At 39.6% G+C, this 18929-nt stretch overlaps 1 protein-coding gene across 23 annotated transcripts in view; it reads left to right on the top strand.

The window, feature by feature from the left end:
* The window catches only part of TNRC6B (trinucleotide repeat containing adaptor 6B), a 123138-nt gene that overhangs the window by 47268 nt on the left and 56941 nt on the right, over positions 1 to 18929 (top strand). For 20 of the 23 annotated variants that reach the window (XM_083365767.1, XM_083365763.1, XM_083365760.1 and 17 more), the window contains 3 exons: positions 5887 to 5974; positions 12903 to 12924; positions 17977 to 18321. In XM_083365767.1, coding sequence (XP_083221893.1) covers positions 5918 to 5974; positions 12903 to 12924; positions 17977 to 18321 — 424 coding nt within the window. In that variant the 5' untranslated portion in view covers positions 5887 to 5917. The remainder of the gene's footprint in view (positions 1 to 5886; positions 5975 to 12902; positions 12925 to 17976; positions 18322 to 18929) is intronic. The other 3 variants (XM_083365772.1, XM_083365771.1, XM_083365773.1) reach the window with 1 other exon arrangement.

Genomic DNA, 18929 nt, shown 5'->3' with positions numbered 1-18929 from the left:
TCTTCTCTAGGCTGAAAAATTCAAAGAACGCCTACATAGGAATATCACTAGACAACAAAGATTTTGCTTCCTGAACACTTTTGGGTGTATCATATAATTTTTTGGCTGCTAATCACGAAAATAACCTGCAGTTTAGCCTCACACATACAATTTTATAGAAATCTCTTTACACAGCAGCAATATATATCCTTCCATACCTATTGACTATGACGCACACAGGAAAGAAATATATGAACACATAGAACCGTTGTTGAAGTACATCCTGTATATCAAGTAGAACTGAAATATCTGTAGAGATCTAAAAGTAGTGGGTCTGGTACTTGGAATGCAGCTTGGATATACCAAGTACTGTTACATATATGAATGCAAGAGCCATGCCAGCAGCCATGCAAGAGAGTCACATTAAAAAGAAATAGACATTCTGCCATGCACTCTTCCACATACCACTGCTGTCCACCATTACTGCATGTCATTGACCAATCTGACCTTTGTTGTCTTCTTCTTCCTGCTGATGGCCTGGGATCCAAGCAGTGGCTGAATGTGCAGCCTTGGGATGATAATGTGAGGGCAACAGTGTAGTGGAGCCTTGTCTGCTGAAGGGAGCTTGCCAGTCCTAGCCAGGAAGGAGGCAGTGGTATGGCAAGGTGTGGTGCCTTCCATCAACAGGCAAGGCAAGAGAGTTGACAGCGGCTGTCTTGGTGAAGGTGGTAGCTTTATGAAAGGCATTGTTTGGGGTGGGGCAGAACTGGGAGAAGGGGAGGGACACAGGTTTCTGGAAGACACAGTGTGTACTTTGCAGCTTGTGTTGCAAGCACTGCTGGAAAACTGGCGTAGGATTGTAAAATGTGCCACACCACACAGCACAGCACTTCCCGTGAAGCCTCCACCTTCACCTGGAGAACCACTGCTGTCTTGGCAGGTGACAGAAGGGGCAGCAGGGCTACATGCAGAGTTGAGGGCACCCAAAAGAATAGAGATGGGGAGAAAGATAAGCAAGTGGAAGGAGATTAAGCGAAGGAAAGTATGGTAGGACATCAGATGTCTGAGGTCCTCACCTAACAACAGCAGTTTTGTAGCTTAGGTACAACATTGCTTAGGGCAGGGCTTTTCAACTTTTTTACCCATTGTACTACTTTTAGGATATGGCAACATCCAAGTACTACCAGTCACCTAGCAAGGTGTCAAAAACTTGATGACCAAAAAAAAAAGGAAAAAAGTGATGAAGTACAGGTAGTCCTCGACTTGCAACAGTTTGCTTAGTGACTGTTCGAAGTTACAATGTCACTGAAAAAAGTGCCCCCCAAGCCACAGCCGAGCAAGACACCTGCTGCCTGCCCAGTGGTGGTCTTCGTCCTGTCTTGAGGTTTTCATTGTTGTGAGCATTTCTGTTGAGGATTGGGGGGGGGGGGTTGATTTTTATTTTTCCTCCTCTGCTGGGTGGTTGCTTCACAGGACCCTGGGACACTGTGACCGTCATAAATATGAATCAGTTGCCAAGCATCTGAATGTAAATCACAAGACCCTGGGATGCTGCAACATTCTGGCCGATCCGTGCTTCTTCTGGGCTCAGCAGAAGCACCAGGATCAGTGCTGCTTTCCAGCTGGAGCCTGGCCCTGATCCTGGCGCTTCCACTGAGCCCTGACAGCCCTGCAGCTCCAGCCATCTCTCGCTCAGGCTTCTGCGGTGATACCACCAGTTCAGCTCATTCCCCTCCCCTAATACCACTTTTCTAGGGTGGTCGCGTACCACCTGCTAGGTGGCACCCGTACCACTGGTTGAAAAGCCCCGGCTTAGGGGCAGAAGTTCCAGTTCCAATTGTAATCATAAATCAGAGATTGCCCAATTTAAATTGTGTTTAAATTGAAACTTAAAAATGAACACTTTGTAAAAGTGTTTAAAAGATAAGTAAAACAGCCCATCTGTATATCGATTATTGCAAATATACAACTTAAAGATGGAAATTAGCAGGCTCCTTTGGATTTCTGCTAAGAAGCAACAACTGCATTATTACTAAACTAAATTAGATCTATTCATGTAGGGTTTCCCATCTTTATCTACTTATTTTTTAAAGAAAAAGGTAACTCCCTAAAGCTCAGACATGTAGCTGAATCCTTGGAAAACATAGGGAATTTGTACATAGAGAGTAAGTATTTATATTACTATATGTCTCTCAGGAGTTTCAAATTCCATACCTCTCAGTTATATAATTCCTTCTTTCTCTCTTTATATTTAAAATAATGACAACATCAATATAGCACAGAAAAGCAAGATAAAATAAGTAACAGTAATTAAAAATCATTTTTCATGGGAAAAGTGCTTTTTCACTGCTCCGTGAAAAAAATATTTTAGTTGTCTTAAGGTGCATGTTTTTTCTTTCCTCAGCTAAGTCCTAGTAATCTTGAAAATAAGTTTTCACAGGAGAAGGAAGAATATAATATGACTTTGCTTATGGAATTATTCTTATTGAATTTGCTCTTATACATTTTTGATGTGGAGTAGTAACAATATAGGGATGCGGTGGCTCAGTGTGTTAGGACGCTGAGCTTGTCTATCAGAAGGTCGGCAGTTTGGTGGGTCAAATCCCGAGTGCCGCGTAGCAGAGTGAGCGCCTGTTACTCGTCCCAGCTTCTGCCAACCTAGCAGTTCGAAAGCATGTAAAAATGTAAGTAGAAAAATAGGGACCACTACGTTGGGAAGGTAACAGCATTCCGTGCGCCTTTGGCGTCTAGTCATGCCGGTCACATGACCACGGAGACATCCTCGGACAAGCGCTGGCTCTTCGGCTTTGAAACAGAGATGAGCACCGGCCTCTAGAGTCGGAAACGACTAGCACGCATGTGCAAGGGAACCTTTACCTTTACCTTTAGTAACAATATTGACAAAAACGATGTCATGATTGGAAAACAAGCTAGTCAGTCAATTCTTTTTGGATCATCATTTTGTTGATCTGAAAAAAATGCACCCTCTATTTGCAGAAACATGCTTTGAAGACAACAATCTAGACATCTGAGGAAATGACTGGATGAGGAACATTCCCATACTACATAGTTGTTTCTTTACAAAAACAGTATTATTAAGTATAAGTTTAAGCATAACAATGTTATTAAGCAATATTTAATTGGTAATTAAATTGCCAATACACAACAGTAGCAAATCTGGCTTATATTTTAGTTTGTTCAGCCTCATGCAAAATAGAATGATTTCCTGAGATTTAAAAATGCCTAACATTTCCGTAAAATTAAACTATAAAAATGAAGTAGAATTTGTATCATTAGAACAGTAATGGCACTTTAGCTCTTGTATCTGAATTATTTTACAAGTAATTTAAATACTGGTAGTCCTTGAGTTATAACTGCGATTGAGACCAAAATTTCCACTGCTAAATAGTGCTGTGATAAAGCATGATGCCATGTGACAATCTTGTCGTTCCCCATTGCCATCATTAAGCAAATTCCACTAATCTTTAGTTAAGGACCCATCCCAATTAAAGCCATGCTGGGCTTGGTCCCTCCCAGACTCGAGCCTCAGTAAGGTAAGAGGCTACCTTCATGTCCACCCACCCTCCCACCTACCTATCTCCCCTCCTTCTCTGTCCTTTTGGCTACATTACACCTTGCTTTGTGCTGTGGCAAGCAGCCCCAGAACTATGAAGCTCTTGGGCTGCTTGCCACATAGATGCTCAGGGCTTCTTTGCATGCCACAATTATGAGACTGCAAGAAGCCCCTGAGCAAAGCCTCAGCCACCTTAACCAGGCCCAGCAGTACAGTGCAAAGCTCAGGAACCCCAAGCCACACAGTGTAAAATCCCAAGCCCAGTTTCAGCCACCTTCAATGCCCTGCAGTCTACAGCCCCACCTGACTGCTATCTTCTTGCTCCCACTGCTGACAAGACATGCCTGCACAAGGCCCTTTGCAAGGCAGCTGCTGGTCAAGTGAAGCCGTGTTCTCCAGTTCCAGCAAAGAAACTGCCATGTGTGACCTTTGGAAGGAAGCCTTGTGCAATCAGCAGCTGCCTCGCAAGGGACCAGTGTGCGCATGTTTGTCAAGAGTGAGAAGACAGCAAAGGTTAACTAGGGTGACTGATCTTTGAATGCAAGGGGCCAAAAAGTATAGTTGGGAGGAGATGGGGCAGGGGGAGTTGAAGCATCCCTGTAGTTGTAAATGCAGGTGGACTGCCAAGCATCCCAATACATGGCAACTGATCACATGACTGGGGGATTTGCAATGGCCGTAACTTTGGGGAGTGATCATAAATCCCTTCATTTAGCACCACCGTAACAAACAACTGCTGAACAAATGATTGTAAATCAAGGACTACCTGTTCACCGTCTAGTCTCTACAATGTTTAATGAAGCATCTGCTGTTTGAGCAACATATTGCAAAGTCCATATCAGTTTGAATCAGGAAAATCTAACATTCCCTAGCAACCCTTTTTTTCTGATGTGCCTCTTATAACATTGCCTTCATCTCAATCTCAACCTATATTGGAGGTAGCTTAACCTATCCTTGGGTGTTCCAGGATTAAAATGGTGTTATCTTCCATAAGACAAGAACGCTATCAATTTCAAGGTGTGCAGATGCTGTTGTGAGTTGTTATTTGTAATAGAATCAGGTGATTGTATGCAGTGGGATCCGTCTCGCAGTCATCTTTTTTTTAAGAAGAAAGGGAGTTTTCACACTGAGCTCTTCCACTGTGCACTCTACCTACTAGAGACTCTGCAGACTCTAGTTTCTGGGAGAGTAAGAACAGTAAACCTATACTCAAACCCACATGACAGGTAATCCATGATGTGGAAGATCAGTAAAGGGGGAAAAATTTTCTTCGTTACTGGGCAGCTCCAAAGATCATCTGCTGGTTAAGCTTCTTTTGACAGAAGGTTTAGTGTGTGCTAAATCAGCATACCCTTGAGAGAAATGTTGCCCAGTAAAATGGGAGAGAACATTCTGCTTTACTCTTCAGCCCCACTTCTATTGGCTCTCTGACAGGGGAGCAGGCCACAGTGGGTTTAGCTTGAAAAGAAGTCTGCCAGGAGCTGATTTTCCAAGAGGCCCACTAAAGCAGTGCTGATATTGGCGGACTGTTTACTACTGTCTAGTTGCATTCAGAAAGGAGGAATGCATGTATTTCACACCTGAAATTAGAATTCAAGTTACTTGCTATTAAGCCAGAATAGAGATAGAATATGAATTGACAGGAAATGTTTTATACCTGCCAGCTCAAGGATGGGTGGGTAGCACTTTTAACTGAACCATAATGAAAAGTCCTAAGTGACAACATGAGGTAAATTTACTTTGTGGAGATGCATACTTTAAAATAAGTTTATCTTTTCTGTGTTATTTCAGACTCAGGGCAGGCATATTTCAGACTCAGGGCAGGCTGCTGCTGCTATTTTGCTTTACTGGCTTATACAGTTGTTTTATATCATTACATTTTTAAAAATACTGTAGCATATAGTAAAATTGAAGCAATATATAAATAAAAATAAATCACTTTATATTTAGTGGTGCCTTTTAGATATTAAAGAGGAGAATCCTTGTAACACTGTGGGACTGAAGGTCATGTTGGGGCCATATTTTTTATTGGAGTATATTTACCTGAAGGTAGTAATATACATTCATGGAGAAGCATCCCACAAAAATAAGTACTAATTATGTTGCCAATTTTTAACATCAGTTTGAAATTAAGAAAGTACAAACTGTGAAGGTTAATATACATATACATACTAATATACATAGAGTATAGGACAGTTTTATTTTAGATCAGCTAATCCTATAATTGATGAAAATATTTACATAATGTAGAGTCAGTCAGTATTACAATATATTAGTCTCTTTGGGAATAGAGCACACACTTAGGAATAAGTTTTAATTTTAAACTTTAACAGAGAGAAGGAGCAAGAAAAGGAAGAACAGTTAATGGAAGACAAGAAAAGAAAAAAAGAGGATAAGAAAAAGAAGGAATCTACTCAGAAGGTAAGGGTATTTGGCTCTTTGTCATTAAGTATTCATTTTTTATAATCAGCAGCTCACTTAAAATAACTGCCTTTATGCTATCTACATGTTCTACTTGTCCAGCCTTCATTCAGTTTTGTACTCACAATAAGAAGCCTTTGAGTACACAAGATGCTTCTTGAATTTTGCCTACAGCCAAGTGATGGTTTGCCATGTATATTTTTCTGCTTGTGTGTTTATCTAAAAACAATTGCTATTCTTGTTGGTAGGTAAGATGAGTAGAAAACATGAGGATATCACTTTAAACAAAAACAATCTAGAGAATTGGTTTGGGTCTTGAAGGGAGTTCCTTTATATATGTAACTTGTAATATATTTTAATTATTAGTTATATAATAATAGTTATTAGAGAACAATATTTTCTGCTTACTTTTCTTAGCAAAACGTATTTGAACTAATGCAGGTAGTCCTTGACTTACAGCAGTTCATTTAGTGACTGTTCGAAGTTACAACAGCATTAGAAAGTTACTTATAACCATTTTTCACGCTTACGACCATTGCAGTCTCCACAGACTGAAAAAGATTCAAGAGTTGCTTTTGTAAACAAACTCCTGCAGGGTTCTTTGTTTTTAGTAAAAAGAACCACATTTTCATTGGTTCATTGAAAAACCTCTAGAAGTTAGCTAAGAAAGTCTCTTGCCTAATATATTGGGGGACAAATTGATTCTATCTTGGAAGTAATTCAGTTACTATCACATTCATCTTAAGATATTTTGTTAAAGAATATTCTGTGAAAATTTGCTTAGAAGAAATAATTTTGGTTTAATCTAATATTTGTAAAGGACTATTGTTTGTATATAACAGTATTAGCACCATTTTAAAAACACTATTGCTTTTCTAGGTTGTCTATTTCTCTGGTTCTCAGCCTTTTAGGAATGTGTTAGTGATTTTTCCCCCCAGCCTAATTATGTGTATTTGAAAATAATTGCTAGTATATAGATAATTAGCTGGACTTAAAAACAAATCCTATCACCAATTTCTGAGAGCTACAAAATATAAAGTTCAAATGATTCAATATTTGTAGACATCTACCATTTATCTTTAGATACAAAAATATACAGGAACCAAGATAATTTTACCAATCAAAAGATGGCAACTTTGCCAGAATATGAACCGTAACCTTTTCTCTAATCAATTGCTGGTAATTTCAAGAAAAAGTTATGATGATGATGATGATGATGATGATGGAATTGGATATGTGTAGTTTAATGAAGAGAAGGATGAGGGGTGACATGATAGCAGTGTTCCAATATCTCAGGGGCTACCACAAAGAAGAGGGAGTCAAGCTATTTTCCAAAACGCCACAGGACAAGAAGCAACGGATGGAAACTAACCAAAGAGAGAAGCAACCTAGTACTAAGGAGAAATTTTCTGACAGTTAGAACAGTTAATCAGTGGAACAACCTGCCTCCAGAAGCTGTGAATGCTTCAACACGGAAAGTTTTTATAGGGCTTCCTGCCTGAGCAGGGGGTTGGACTAGATTACCTCCAAGGTCCCTTCCAAATAATAATAATAATAATTATTATTATTATTATCATCATCGATCATCGCACAGTCAGCCAGATGTTCAGACTGGATTTGGCATTTTTGTCTACCTATCGAGTCCTTACCAAGGACCTGGGATAGGCAGATATGGATGTTTGATGGTATTATAGTTGTTGTTGTCATTACATATATTACTATCATAAGAAGATGTAGAGTTTTTCATTTGCTGTTTTTCTGAGATTTTATAGACCAGGAAGTCATGTCTAAAACAGGAGCACACAACCTGATTTAGGATAACGGACATATTTAATAAGCAGAAGCTTGTGAGATAAATGGGATAAAAATAATACTATAGAAATAAAATAAATGTGATTTCAGATTCTATTAATTAAAAATTAAGTAAAACTAATATAGTTGATTGCATTGTATTTACCTACATGGTAATTATCAAAACTTTTTCCTGCAACATCACATTAAACTTTATACCTAATAAACCATCCAAGAAGTTACTATGAAGTTGGATCTCATCACCTTACCCCATCCACCATGTAGTTCACACTTGATATTATATTACACCATGTGCACAATTATTAAGCAAGTGAGTATTTTGGAGGATTGATTTTCTTGAACAACTACGGTGCTCTCGATCAATCCAAAATGTTAATAAACCTCAAACTTAAATATTTAAGGAAGTAAAAGTGAGGTTTTGGCTTTCTTCAGAGAATACGTGTGCAGAATTATTGGGCAACTATTAGTGTGCAGAATTATTATGCAACTAAATGAAAAATTGCCAATCTCACTTGTTTATTGGCATCTGTTAAAGTGAGAATAATAAACAAGCAAAATGTACAAAAAAAATCAGTGACCAATATAGCCACCCTTCTTTTCAATAACAGTCATAAGCCTTCCACAGATGGAGTCTTGTCAGTTTCTTGGCCTGTTGACAGAAAACATTTTGTGCAGCAGCAACCACAGCCTCCCAGACACTATTCAGAGAAGTGTATTGTTTTCTTTCATCGTAAATCTCCCGTTTAAGAAGGGCCCACAACTTCTCAATAGGGTTTAGGTCAGGTGAGGAAGGGGGCAATGTTATCATTCTTTCATCTTTGAGGCCTTTACTGGCTAGCCACACAGTGGAATACTTCGATGCATGTGACGGAGCATTGTCCTGTACCACTGCTTGAAGAAAGTGTCTTCTAAAAACTGGCAGTAGGTTTAGGAGTTGATTTTGACTCCATCTTCATCCCGAAAAGACCCAACTAGCTCATCTTTAATACCAGCCCATACCAGAATCCCACCTCCACCTTGCTAGCGTCTAAATCAAAGTGGAGCTCTGTGCCCGTTACTGATCCAGCCACAGGCCCATCAATCTGGTTCCTCAAGAGTCACTCATCTCAGTCCATAAAACCTTTTAAAAATCTGTCTTCAGATATTTATTGGCCCAGTCTTGCTGTTTCAATTTATGTGTCTTGTTCACTGGTAGTCGGGCTTCAGCCTTCCTTACCTTGGCCATGTCTTTGAGCACAAGAAGCACCTTGTACTTGTTGCAGTTCTAGAATATGACAGCACTGGAGGATAATGGGTTCCTGATAACTTCATGTTTGATTCTTCTCAAATCTTTGTCAGTTAATGTGTGTCTTTTTTTCCTGAACGTGTTTCTTGCGAACCTGTTGACTGTTTGCAACAAAACATTTGATGGTTCTGTGATCACACCCCAATTTCAAGAATACTGCATCTCTCTGAAAGACGTTTTACAATTTTTGAGTTTTCAGAGTCAGTTAAATCTCTTTTTTGACCCATTTTGCCTGAGGAAAAGAAGCTGCCTAATAATTATGCACACCTTGATGTAGGGTGTTGATCTTAGGCCACACCCTCCCTCTTTACATAAATACACATCACCTGATATGCTTATATCCACTAACCATTCAAGTTTATACAGCTTGGAAGGGGAAAATATGCATGAAATTGATGATATGGTCAAACTACTCACTTGCCTTATAATTGTGCACAAGTGTATTTCTACCTTTCATGGGTATCTATTTAATTCAGATGAGCTGAAAAGACTGTCCGGAACTAGTGAGAGAGACTGTATGAAGTTCTTTGGGATGGCATTCAGACGTTTGTCCATTATTGCTAGTAGTGTGCAGTAAATTGTGTTGATTTATTTGGAGAAGTAAATACTGATAATGAGTGATAATTTCATAACTATTTTCCATTCAATTTATTAAAATATTCCTATTTAAAATTATGAGGGTGTAGTTATGACTTCATTCAACCTTGAACATCCCACATTTCTTCAGGAGCTCAAAAAAGTTATATGATAATCTTCCTTCAGTTAACCCCACACCTTTGTGAGATAGCATTGAGTTGACAGTAGAGGTCCATATTCACCCAGGAAAGATCTCTAACTTAAAAAATAAATATAGATTTGTCCAGGCCTAGGTTATAATATTTACCAGTACAATACATTTATTTTGTGACAATAAAAGACACTTGTTTTATAAAGACAATATGAATAACAGAATAAACAAGTTGAAAGGCACTGTGCAGGTCTTTTTGTCCCACCCTCTGCTCAAGCAGGAAATCCTATACCAGGGGTAGGCAACTTTGGCTCTTTTATGACTTGTGGACTTCAACGGCTTAGGAATTCTGGGAGTTGAAGTCCATGAGTCATAAAAGAGCCAAGGTTGCCTACCCCTGTCTTATATCGTACTGTGCTGCTGCTGAGTTTAATATTTAATCTTAAAGCAAAGTGGAAAAGTGTGATACTGATTTTCCTGATCTCTGGCCTCTTAACAACTGATACTAACAAGCTTTTCATATCTCCTTTAACTAAATAAAAGTTAAACTATATGATTTGTTTCTATCAGTTGAACTGAATGGCAGCAAAAAGGAAAGTTCTTGTTGTATGTACCTTATTCTGGAGATTTGGCTAAGCTGGTTCAAACAGTGGTCACATTATGACTTTGTTGCTATGTAAATACCCAACATCATCAAGATTTAGCAACAAATCAGTACATTATTTTGAGATGAAATCATGACATGTGTTGTTCGAGGGTAAGGAGCCCACCATTGTCTTGATTTTTAAAATATATAATCAACTCTTGCAACATACACTAAGGAAATTTAATATTTAATATTTTATTCTAAAGTAAGCATTTGGAATAGCAAACGGTAGAATTCAAATCAGAATATTTATATTGCATTCAGCTTTATTTAAAGTTTGCTTGTTTTAGAATCATACCAATAAAAATTTAATAAAAGATATGGCACATATGAACCTAACTATTTTTGTGATTCATATGGGAGACAAAAAGTGGCTTGATCATATGAGATAGCATATGTATATGTATGTACACTCATATCCATATATTAGAGAACCAGTGTGGCATAGTGGTTAAGGTGCTGGGTTAAAAGTTGCAAGGCCCAGGTTCTGGTTTTTTAGACACAAAATTGGATTCAGGGTTTGGAGTCAATTACTCTCTTAGGCCTAGACAGGAAAGTTGAAAAGAAAGTTATCAAGCACACTGGTAGAATACAGTCTACAATCTAAATAAAGAGGGCTTCGACCTGCAATGGATTGAGTAAGGCTGACAGTTTTAACCTTTTTTCCAGTTTACTTTATTATGCTATTTAAACTAAGTAAATTATAGTTACTACTGATCTCCAACCATGATTGATACACTACATATCACAATTTTGAGGTTAATTATAGTTATAATTTTTCAGTTGGGATGTCATGGCAAGTTGCGGTAATTCAGAAATGAATGAAGGAGCAGACATCTGAACTGACAGTGGATCTTGATGTTTTTTTTTATTATGGTTTGGGAGAAAAACAATTAATAGTGTCTGCAAATGGTGGCTTATTGCAGTGAAATATTTACAACACTTTGTATTAATTTAAAAATCTACAGTAATGGAGTTAGAATTATAATGTTTCTTGTTTATCAGGTAAATGTTGAAAAATAATGTTTAGCTTAAGCGATCAATTGGCTGGTGGTAAGATATGTACCACACTAGGAGGTGGATTGTGATTCAAGATACTATATTGGGATTAGAGAGTAAGTAGCTATGGATATACTGTACTGTACTGTGGTTCTGACTTAGAACCAGTGGTCTGTGGAGCCCTGAGGTATCATGATGTCATCACAGGGTCTGTGAAGGCTTGAAGAAATGTTATGATTTAAATATTAAGTTTTGGTGGTCTGTGAACAAGGTCCATGGCACATAAAAGGTATTTAAAGAGGGGCTATGGTGATGTTGTGATTCAGGGTCAGCCTGTGGGTTCGGCAGTTGGGTCGGACGACTCAGAGGAGGAGGAGAGGGGTGTTGAAGAGCTTGCTAATGATGGCCTTGAGGCTCCGCAGAGCCCTCAGCCAGGCCCCTCCCACCTGGTCACGACGGAGACCCAGCTGTGTGAGCCTGACAGCGTGGATGAAGATGACCCACAGCTGGCCCTGTTCAAGGACGCAGGAGGCAGTCAATCAGGAGTAAACAGAGGAAGGCAATGGGGCACCTCGGAAGGAGGCAGAGAGAAGCCACGCCCTGAACTGTATATAAGGGGAATGCGTGGGAGGGCTGGTTTGCTGAAGGCAGCCGCTTGATTAGTTCCTTTTTCATAGCTCCTGTTTCATGGTTGGTGTCTTGTTTTGCTGTTTTATGTTAATAAATTTGGCAGGCTTTATTCCAGCCTCTTGCCCTTTGTAAAGGGGTTGTCCCTGCCTTTTCTGCAGGGCCGGTAGCAGGCTGGTACAAAACAGGTGAAGAAAAGGTTGAGAACCACTGTTCTAAGTGATTTATGTAGCCTGGATATTTAACAATAGAAGTAACTAGATTACATTTATATATCCCCCTTCCTGTTATTAAAATGAACAAAGTTTAGGATAAGTGAGATTGGATTATGGATGATTTATGAACAGATTTTCCTTTTGGTACTAATTCTTTAATCTTAAATATATGTCTTATATCCGCTTCCTGATGAATTAAATAGTTCAGTGGAAAAAACAACACCTTCAGGATTTAATCTATATTGTCACATTCCATAGGATAGTTCACTTTTGTATTTATATGCTTTATATGTGGCCTTTTCTTCAGAAGGTCAGGTCAGCTTGTTTGGGGTTGACATGCATTTTATCACCACCACAACACCTCTGTGGGGTGGTTTGAGTTGAGATTGATTGGCCCAAAGTCACTCAGTAAGTTTCCATGGCTGATAAGAATTGAATATGGGATTCTCCAGTCTTAACCCAGCATCATAATAGCTACATCACATTATTTTAAAAATGCGTATATAGTATATCTACTGATAGAAATAATGAGTTGCTGGACTGAAATTTTAATAGTTTTTTAAAATTTTGATAACTTACGAAAACCAAATGACTTTTATTTTTATTTTTACTTATAGGTCACAGATCAAAAAACCAAAGGTAAGAAGCTTTAATTTTTTGAAAGTTATAGCTTTTCTTGCTATTTTGAGCAATCATTTACTTCTTAAGAAAAAAAACCATACCCACATTTATTTCTTTTATAAATAACTCAAGGCAATGAACATACCTAATACAACTTCCGTCTCCCATTTAACCACAAAAGCAGCTTGAACCAAAGATACTTTTTTGAACTATGCCCAAAATGTTCAACTTAGGTCTTTTTGTGTTATCTAACATAGATGTTGACACTTTTTCTTAGCAAAATCCAATTTGTACTTTGATCCTCTGCTAGGATATTTCTTCTCAGATTTACTAGCTCTTTGATTTATTGGGAATTAAGAATAGGTCTTTAATTTATTGGGAATCTTTGCTGGCTGGCTTGGAGAGGTGCTTTTCATGGGAATTTGATATGTTTGTTTTCCAACATATTTTTAGCTCTCCTGCTTACAATCCAATTTTAACTTTAAAACATTTAAAGCAGAAATAAATGTTTTAAATAACTAAGTAAAAACATGTAATTTGCATTTATTGTAACTTTTATTACAGTATAATTTATTAAAAATGTAAAGATAGCCTCTAGAGAAGCTTCATTTGCTGAGAGGTGGGTTAGAAACTGCTACCTGCTGAGATATACTTATATCCAATTTCACTTAAAATGCTTCATACTTAACACTGAAAAGAAATGTATCCCATGTAAAAGCTGTACGTATAAAGTACATCAATTTTATTTATTTATTTATTTATTTTATTGGATTTGTATACCGCCCTATTCCCGTAGGACTCAGGGCGGTTTACAGGGCAGTTAAAACCATGAATACAAAAAATTAAAAACAAATAAAACAATTAAATTAAATTCAAGCCCCAAGAGTAAATCTAAAACCCAGTTAAATTAACAACCCCACAGTCTGGACCAAACAGATCGAAGAGCCAAGTTTTCAGGTCCCGGCGAAATGAGCGAAGGTCGGGGGCAGTCCTAAGTTCTGTGGGTAGTTGGTTCCATAGGGCAGGCGCACCAACAGAGAATGCCCTTCCCCTGGGAATAACCCGCCGGCATTCATTAACTGGCAGTACCCTGAGAAGGCCCTCCCTGTGGGGGCGCACAGGACGATGGGAAGATGATGCCGGCAGCAGGTGTTCCCTTAGATAGTCCGGACCCAAGCCATTTAGGGCTTTATAGGTCATTACCAGCACCTTGAATCTCACCCGGAGGGCAACCGGAAGCTAATGCAGCTCACGGAGAAGAGGTGTTACACGGGAGTATCGGGAAGCTCCCATCAAAACTTGCGTGGCTGAATTATGCACCAGTTGAAGCCTTCGGGTGGTCCTCAAGGGCAGCCCCATGTAGAGGGCATTGCAGTAGTCTAACCGGGAGGTCACGAGCGCATGAGTGACTGTACGTAGAGCATCTCGGTCCAGATAGGGACGCAACTGGCGCACCAGGCGAATCTGGGCAAAAGCCCCCCTGGTCACAGCTCCTATATGATCTTCCAAACTGAGCCGTGAATCCAGGAGGACTCCCAAGTTGCGAGCCCTATTAACAGGGGGTAACACCTCATCCCCTATTGTTAATGATGGAGAAGGTTGGTCAGCCCAAGATGCCGGTATGAACAGCCACTCAGTCTTGTCAGGATTGAGACGAAGCCTGTTTCTCCCCATTCAAACCCGGACCGCCTCCAGGCAACAGGACATCACAGTGAGGGCATCACTGGGTTGGGTCGGAGTGGAAAGAAAAAGTTGGGTATCATCAGCGTACTGGTGATACCCCACCCCGAAACCATGAATGAGCTCACCCAGCAGCTTCATGTAGATGCTGAACAGGAGGGGAGAGAGGACCGACCCCTGAGGGACTCCATAAACGAGAGATCTCGGGGTGGACCTCTGTCCTCCCGTCAACACCGACTGCGAGCGGCCCAGGAGGTAGGAGGAGAACCACTGTAAAACGGTGCCTCCCACTCGCAGCCCCCTGAGACGCCGCAGTAGGATACCATTTACTCTTTAAACTCATTTATCTCTTCATTTCCTATTTTACTGAGACTGAAGAGATTCTTTGAGGCTTCTTCGTGGCTTGTCTAAATAATATGTCATCTGATCATTTGTGACCAAATTATCTCTGAACATGTTTTGTACTAATAATTAAAGCTATACGGTCCTATTTTCTCTGAATACTAATCTTCCCACTTTTTTAAAAGCTATATCTACTTAAATAGGATATCTTTGAAGATTTTGATAAAAGATTGTCAAAGTTATTTCATGTTTATGTATTTTTAAGATTGTGTTAGGATGTGGGAACTTTTTTAAAAAGTATTCATGCATTTCTTATGTCTACTTTTTAGTCTGAATTTGTCAAATGCTTAAACATATTTTAAAATCATAAAATGAAAAAGATGTAAGATCCTGAAAAAATAAAAAGGTTTTTCTGTCTATACTTCGCAGAATCCAATCTAATATGAAGAGAAAAAATTTTAAAAGCTATATTTCTGTCACAAAGTAGTTCTTTCTTACAGTGTTTCCAGTATATTTGTCCCACTTAAATACAATGGTGGAATATAGTCTGGTTTCCCAGGAGGGAAGGCTGCTTTCCAGAGGGCAAAGAGGCAGCAGAGCTTGGAAAATTTGATCGGCAAGAAGAGGGTTTAAAACTGCTCCTCCTTAGCAGTTCCCACAGTATATCTATAATTATGCAGACGATTGCTTTAGTCTGTCAAGTTTTTGTCTACAGATGAAGGACAGTAAATAAAACTATTCAGAAATAACTCCACATGTCATTCTTTGTTCTTGGTCCTGACAAATACTGATAGAATAAACATTTTTTAAATACTATCTGAAATGAAAAACAATAAAAATCAAAGTTTTTCTGTTATTTTAGATCTAGCGGTTGTAATAATTGCTTATTTGCTTTCATTATTTTTTAAAAACAAATTTGTTCATATTTATAGATTTGTTTCTGGATGGATGTTTCAGTGATGCTTACTTGGGAAAAAGACATTTAGCCTTTCAGTTTTGCATTCTGGGGGGAAAAGCTTCAAAAAATTAACAGATACCACTTTAACATATTAATTCATAAATCAGTTTGGGAATTTTGCTTATTTAGATTCTGTATCCCAATTTTTTAATACCTAAATTTTCCTTAATTGAGGAATCCCCAGTCCCCATACCCAATTAATGAAGCTCCACGTGCATTTGTTTCCTTGATTTTCCTATGCTGCTAAGGCTTTAACATTTGGATTTCAGTTTGCATTCTTCTCATTCATATGTGCACACATACCATGTTTCCCTGAAAGTAAGACCTGGTCTTGTACTATTTTTGCTTCCAAAAGAAGTATTAGGTCTAATTTTTGGGAAGTGTCTTATATTTTTTGTGACAGTTGCCTTGCCTCGCGGCAGTGGCACCAACAGCCCTGTCCAGCAGGAGCCCGTGTGGCTGCCAGCCCACTTCTGCTGTGGCCATTCACTGCAGGAGGCCGCATGGCACATTGCGCCTCTGCCGGCACAATGAGGCAAGTGGAGGAGGGGGTGGAGCTGCCCCAGACACCCTGCACCCGCTTCCTTCAGCCACCCCCCAGCCAGGCCATTCCTTGCTCGGCGACCTTCCCTTTCACTCCTCTCCCAAGCCGGACTACCATGCTATGGAGGATGGGCGAGGTAGGCCCGGTCCACCGTTTCAGAGCCAGTGGTAAGTGATGGCGAAAGGCTCCGCTGCTGCTGTGAGCCACTGGAGAGGCTTTCTTTGCACTTTGCCCCACAGATCACCTGCCCGGCAGCAGCAGCAGCCTCCTTCACCAACTCTCCCATAGCTTGCGCCATAACTGGGTGGCACAAGCCTCCCCCGCCACCTCCATCAACCCTCCATCGCCGCCACTGGAGAGAACGGGGAGCAGAGTGGGTCTGCGTAGCGATGCAGAGCAGAGAAGAGCACTTGCTTGCTGCCCTGCATTGCCCCACGTCTCCCTTCTGGAAATGGCAGCCCCGTTTCCTGCCGCTTCTCCCAGCTCTGCTGTAGAGCTTGGAGCACCACCACTCAGCATCTCCCTCTTCCTGAAATTTCTTCACTAACCTGCTTTCCAGCTCTGGCATGTTTCTCTCCTGCTGCAGGGAAACTGATTTTGTGAGACTAAAAAAAGTTTAGTCAGACCTTCCAACTTCTCGCAAGATTTTTTTTTCTCGAGAAGTTGAAAGCACCACCCCCCTCCCCCACCTGCCTTGCCTTGTTGTGCTGCAGTGGTGCAATGCGCCTCATGGCCTCTGGCCCCATTGCAGCAAGCAAGGTGGGACAAAGTGAGTGGGGTCCTAATTAGGGCTTATTTTTAAGTAGGGCTTATATGAGGTCCACCCTCAAAAATAGGGTAGATCTTTTTTTCAGGGTGAGGCTTATTTTCGGGGAAACATGGTTTATACTAACATGCAATCTGCTAACTTTTAGCTTAGTTACTTTAGCACAAAAACTTATTTATTGATGCTGAATGCTCAAGGTGATATTCCTAAATTTATTTTTTTCTTTGAATTTTCTCCAATAATGGAATACTGTGAATTAATATTCTAGTACTCGACTAGAAGGTTGGAAGTTTGAGACCCAAGTATCTGTGACGGGGTGAGCTCCCGTTCTTGCTCCAACCTAACCGTTCAAAAGCATGCAAATGCAACTAGATAAATAGGTACCACTTTAGTGGGAAAGTAATAGCATTCTGTGTATAGTCGTGGTGACCATGTGACCATGGAAGCCTCTTCGGACAATGCTGGTTCTCTTCGCTAAGAAACTGAGCTGAGTACTGCCCCTAAAGTCAGACTGAACAGGGGAAATATTTACTTTTTTCCCCCTCTGGTGGAGAATATCATCTTGTAACTATAGCCTGTGGACAAAAGCTTTTAGTGGATTCTTGGCAAAGTTCTCCAATTTTGATTTTTTTTTTCTTTGTGAATTCATGTCATAGTGATTCTTAATTTTCTTCATGCTTAAAGTTAGAAATATTTCAATAGATCTTATTTATTGTGATTTTATGACACGGTTAAAATTTGCAAACAATGCTAAATTCTACCAATATTTTTTCATTATAGTGCCCGAAGCGACAAAAACAAGTTTAAGCCAACCAGTGACCGCCAGCCCAATTGGCAGCTCTCCATCGCCACCTATAAATGGTGGCAATAATGCCAAAAGGGTGGCAGTGCCGAATGGTCAACCGCCAAGCGCTGCCCGCTACATGCCTCGGGAGGTGCCGCCGCGATTTCGTTGCCAGCAGGACCACAAAGTGTTATTGAAACGTGGGCAGCCCCCTCCGCCATCTTGTATGCTCCTTGGGAGTGGAGTAGGGCCTACTTCCTCTCTAGCACCTGGAGCAAATCCAAACAACGCACAACCAGTAACAGGAGTGCTACTGCCATGTGACAGTGGAACTGCAACTGGTATGAAACCATTAGCATTCTGCTTTATTATTTTGCTATCTGTGCTATGTCATATATTTTTGTATTTTGAATTTAGAAATTGATTTTTTATTTACTCATTTATATTCTGAAAACTTTGTGGCAACATTTGAAAGAGAATCACAGTAATTGGGAATAAGGTGGGATACAAATCAAATATTGCAATAAATATTTTTAGAAAGTTTATTTTAATTATTCCCATAATACTAGGTAAGTAGTTTTTTATAAAAACAGATTATATTTTTCCAGCATATTTCCTTAGAGAGAAATGCAAAACATCCTAATTTCAAATTATTCTAATTTTAGGCCAGAGATTTAAAATCTTCTGAACCTGAAAATGTGAAAATTAGTCCATATGAATTCCAAAATAACCTGATACTAGATCAGGTTGTTACCAGGACTAATGAACACATTAAAGCTATCCACTGCCCAAAAGAGACTTGTTTCTAGCAGGAGAAACAACCATAATGAAATTGAACATTCAATTATGAAATGAACTTGCATTTTGAAACAGCACAGTCACTAGAATTTATAATGCTGTCATTGTTTTTAAGTCAAAACAAAAACATTTTTGTTTCCAGCATGAAACA

This window comes from Vipera ursinii (genome assembly GCF_947247035.1).
Source record: "Vipera ursinii genome assembly, chromosome: 6".
In the NCBI taxonomy this organism is placed as follows: Eukaryota; Metazoa; Chordata; class Lepidosauria; order Squamata; family Viperidae; genus Vipera; species Vipera ursinii.
Note: the sequence above shows the minus strand (reverse complement) of the source record. Positions and strands in the feature narration are given on the sequence as shown.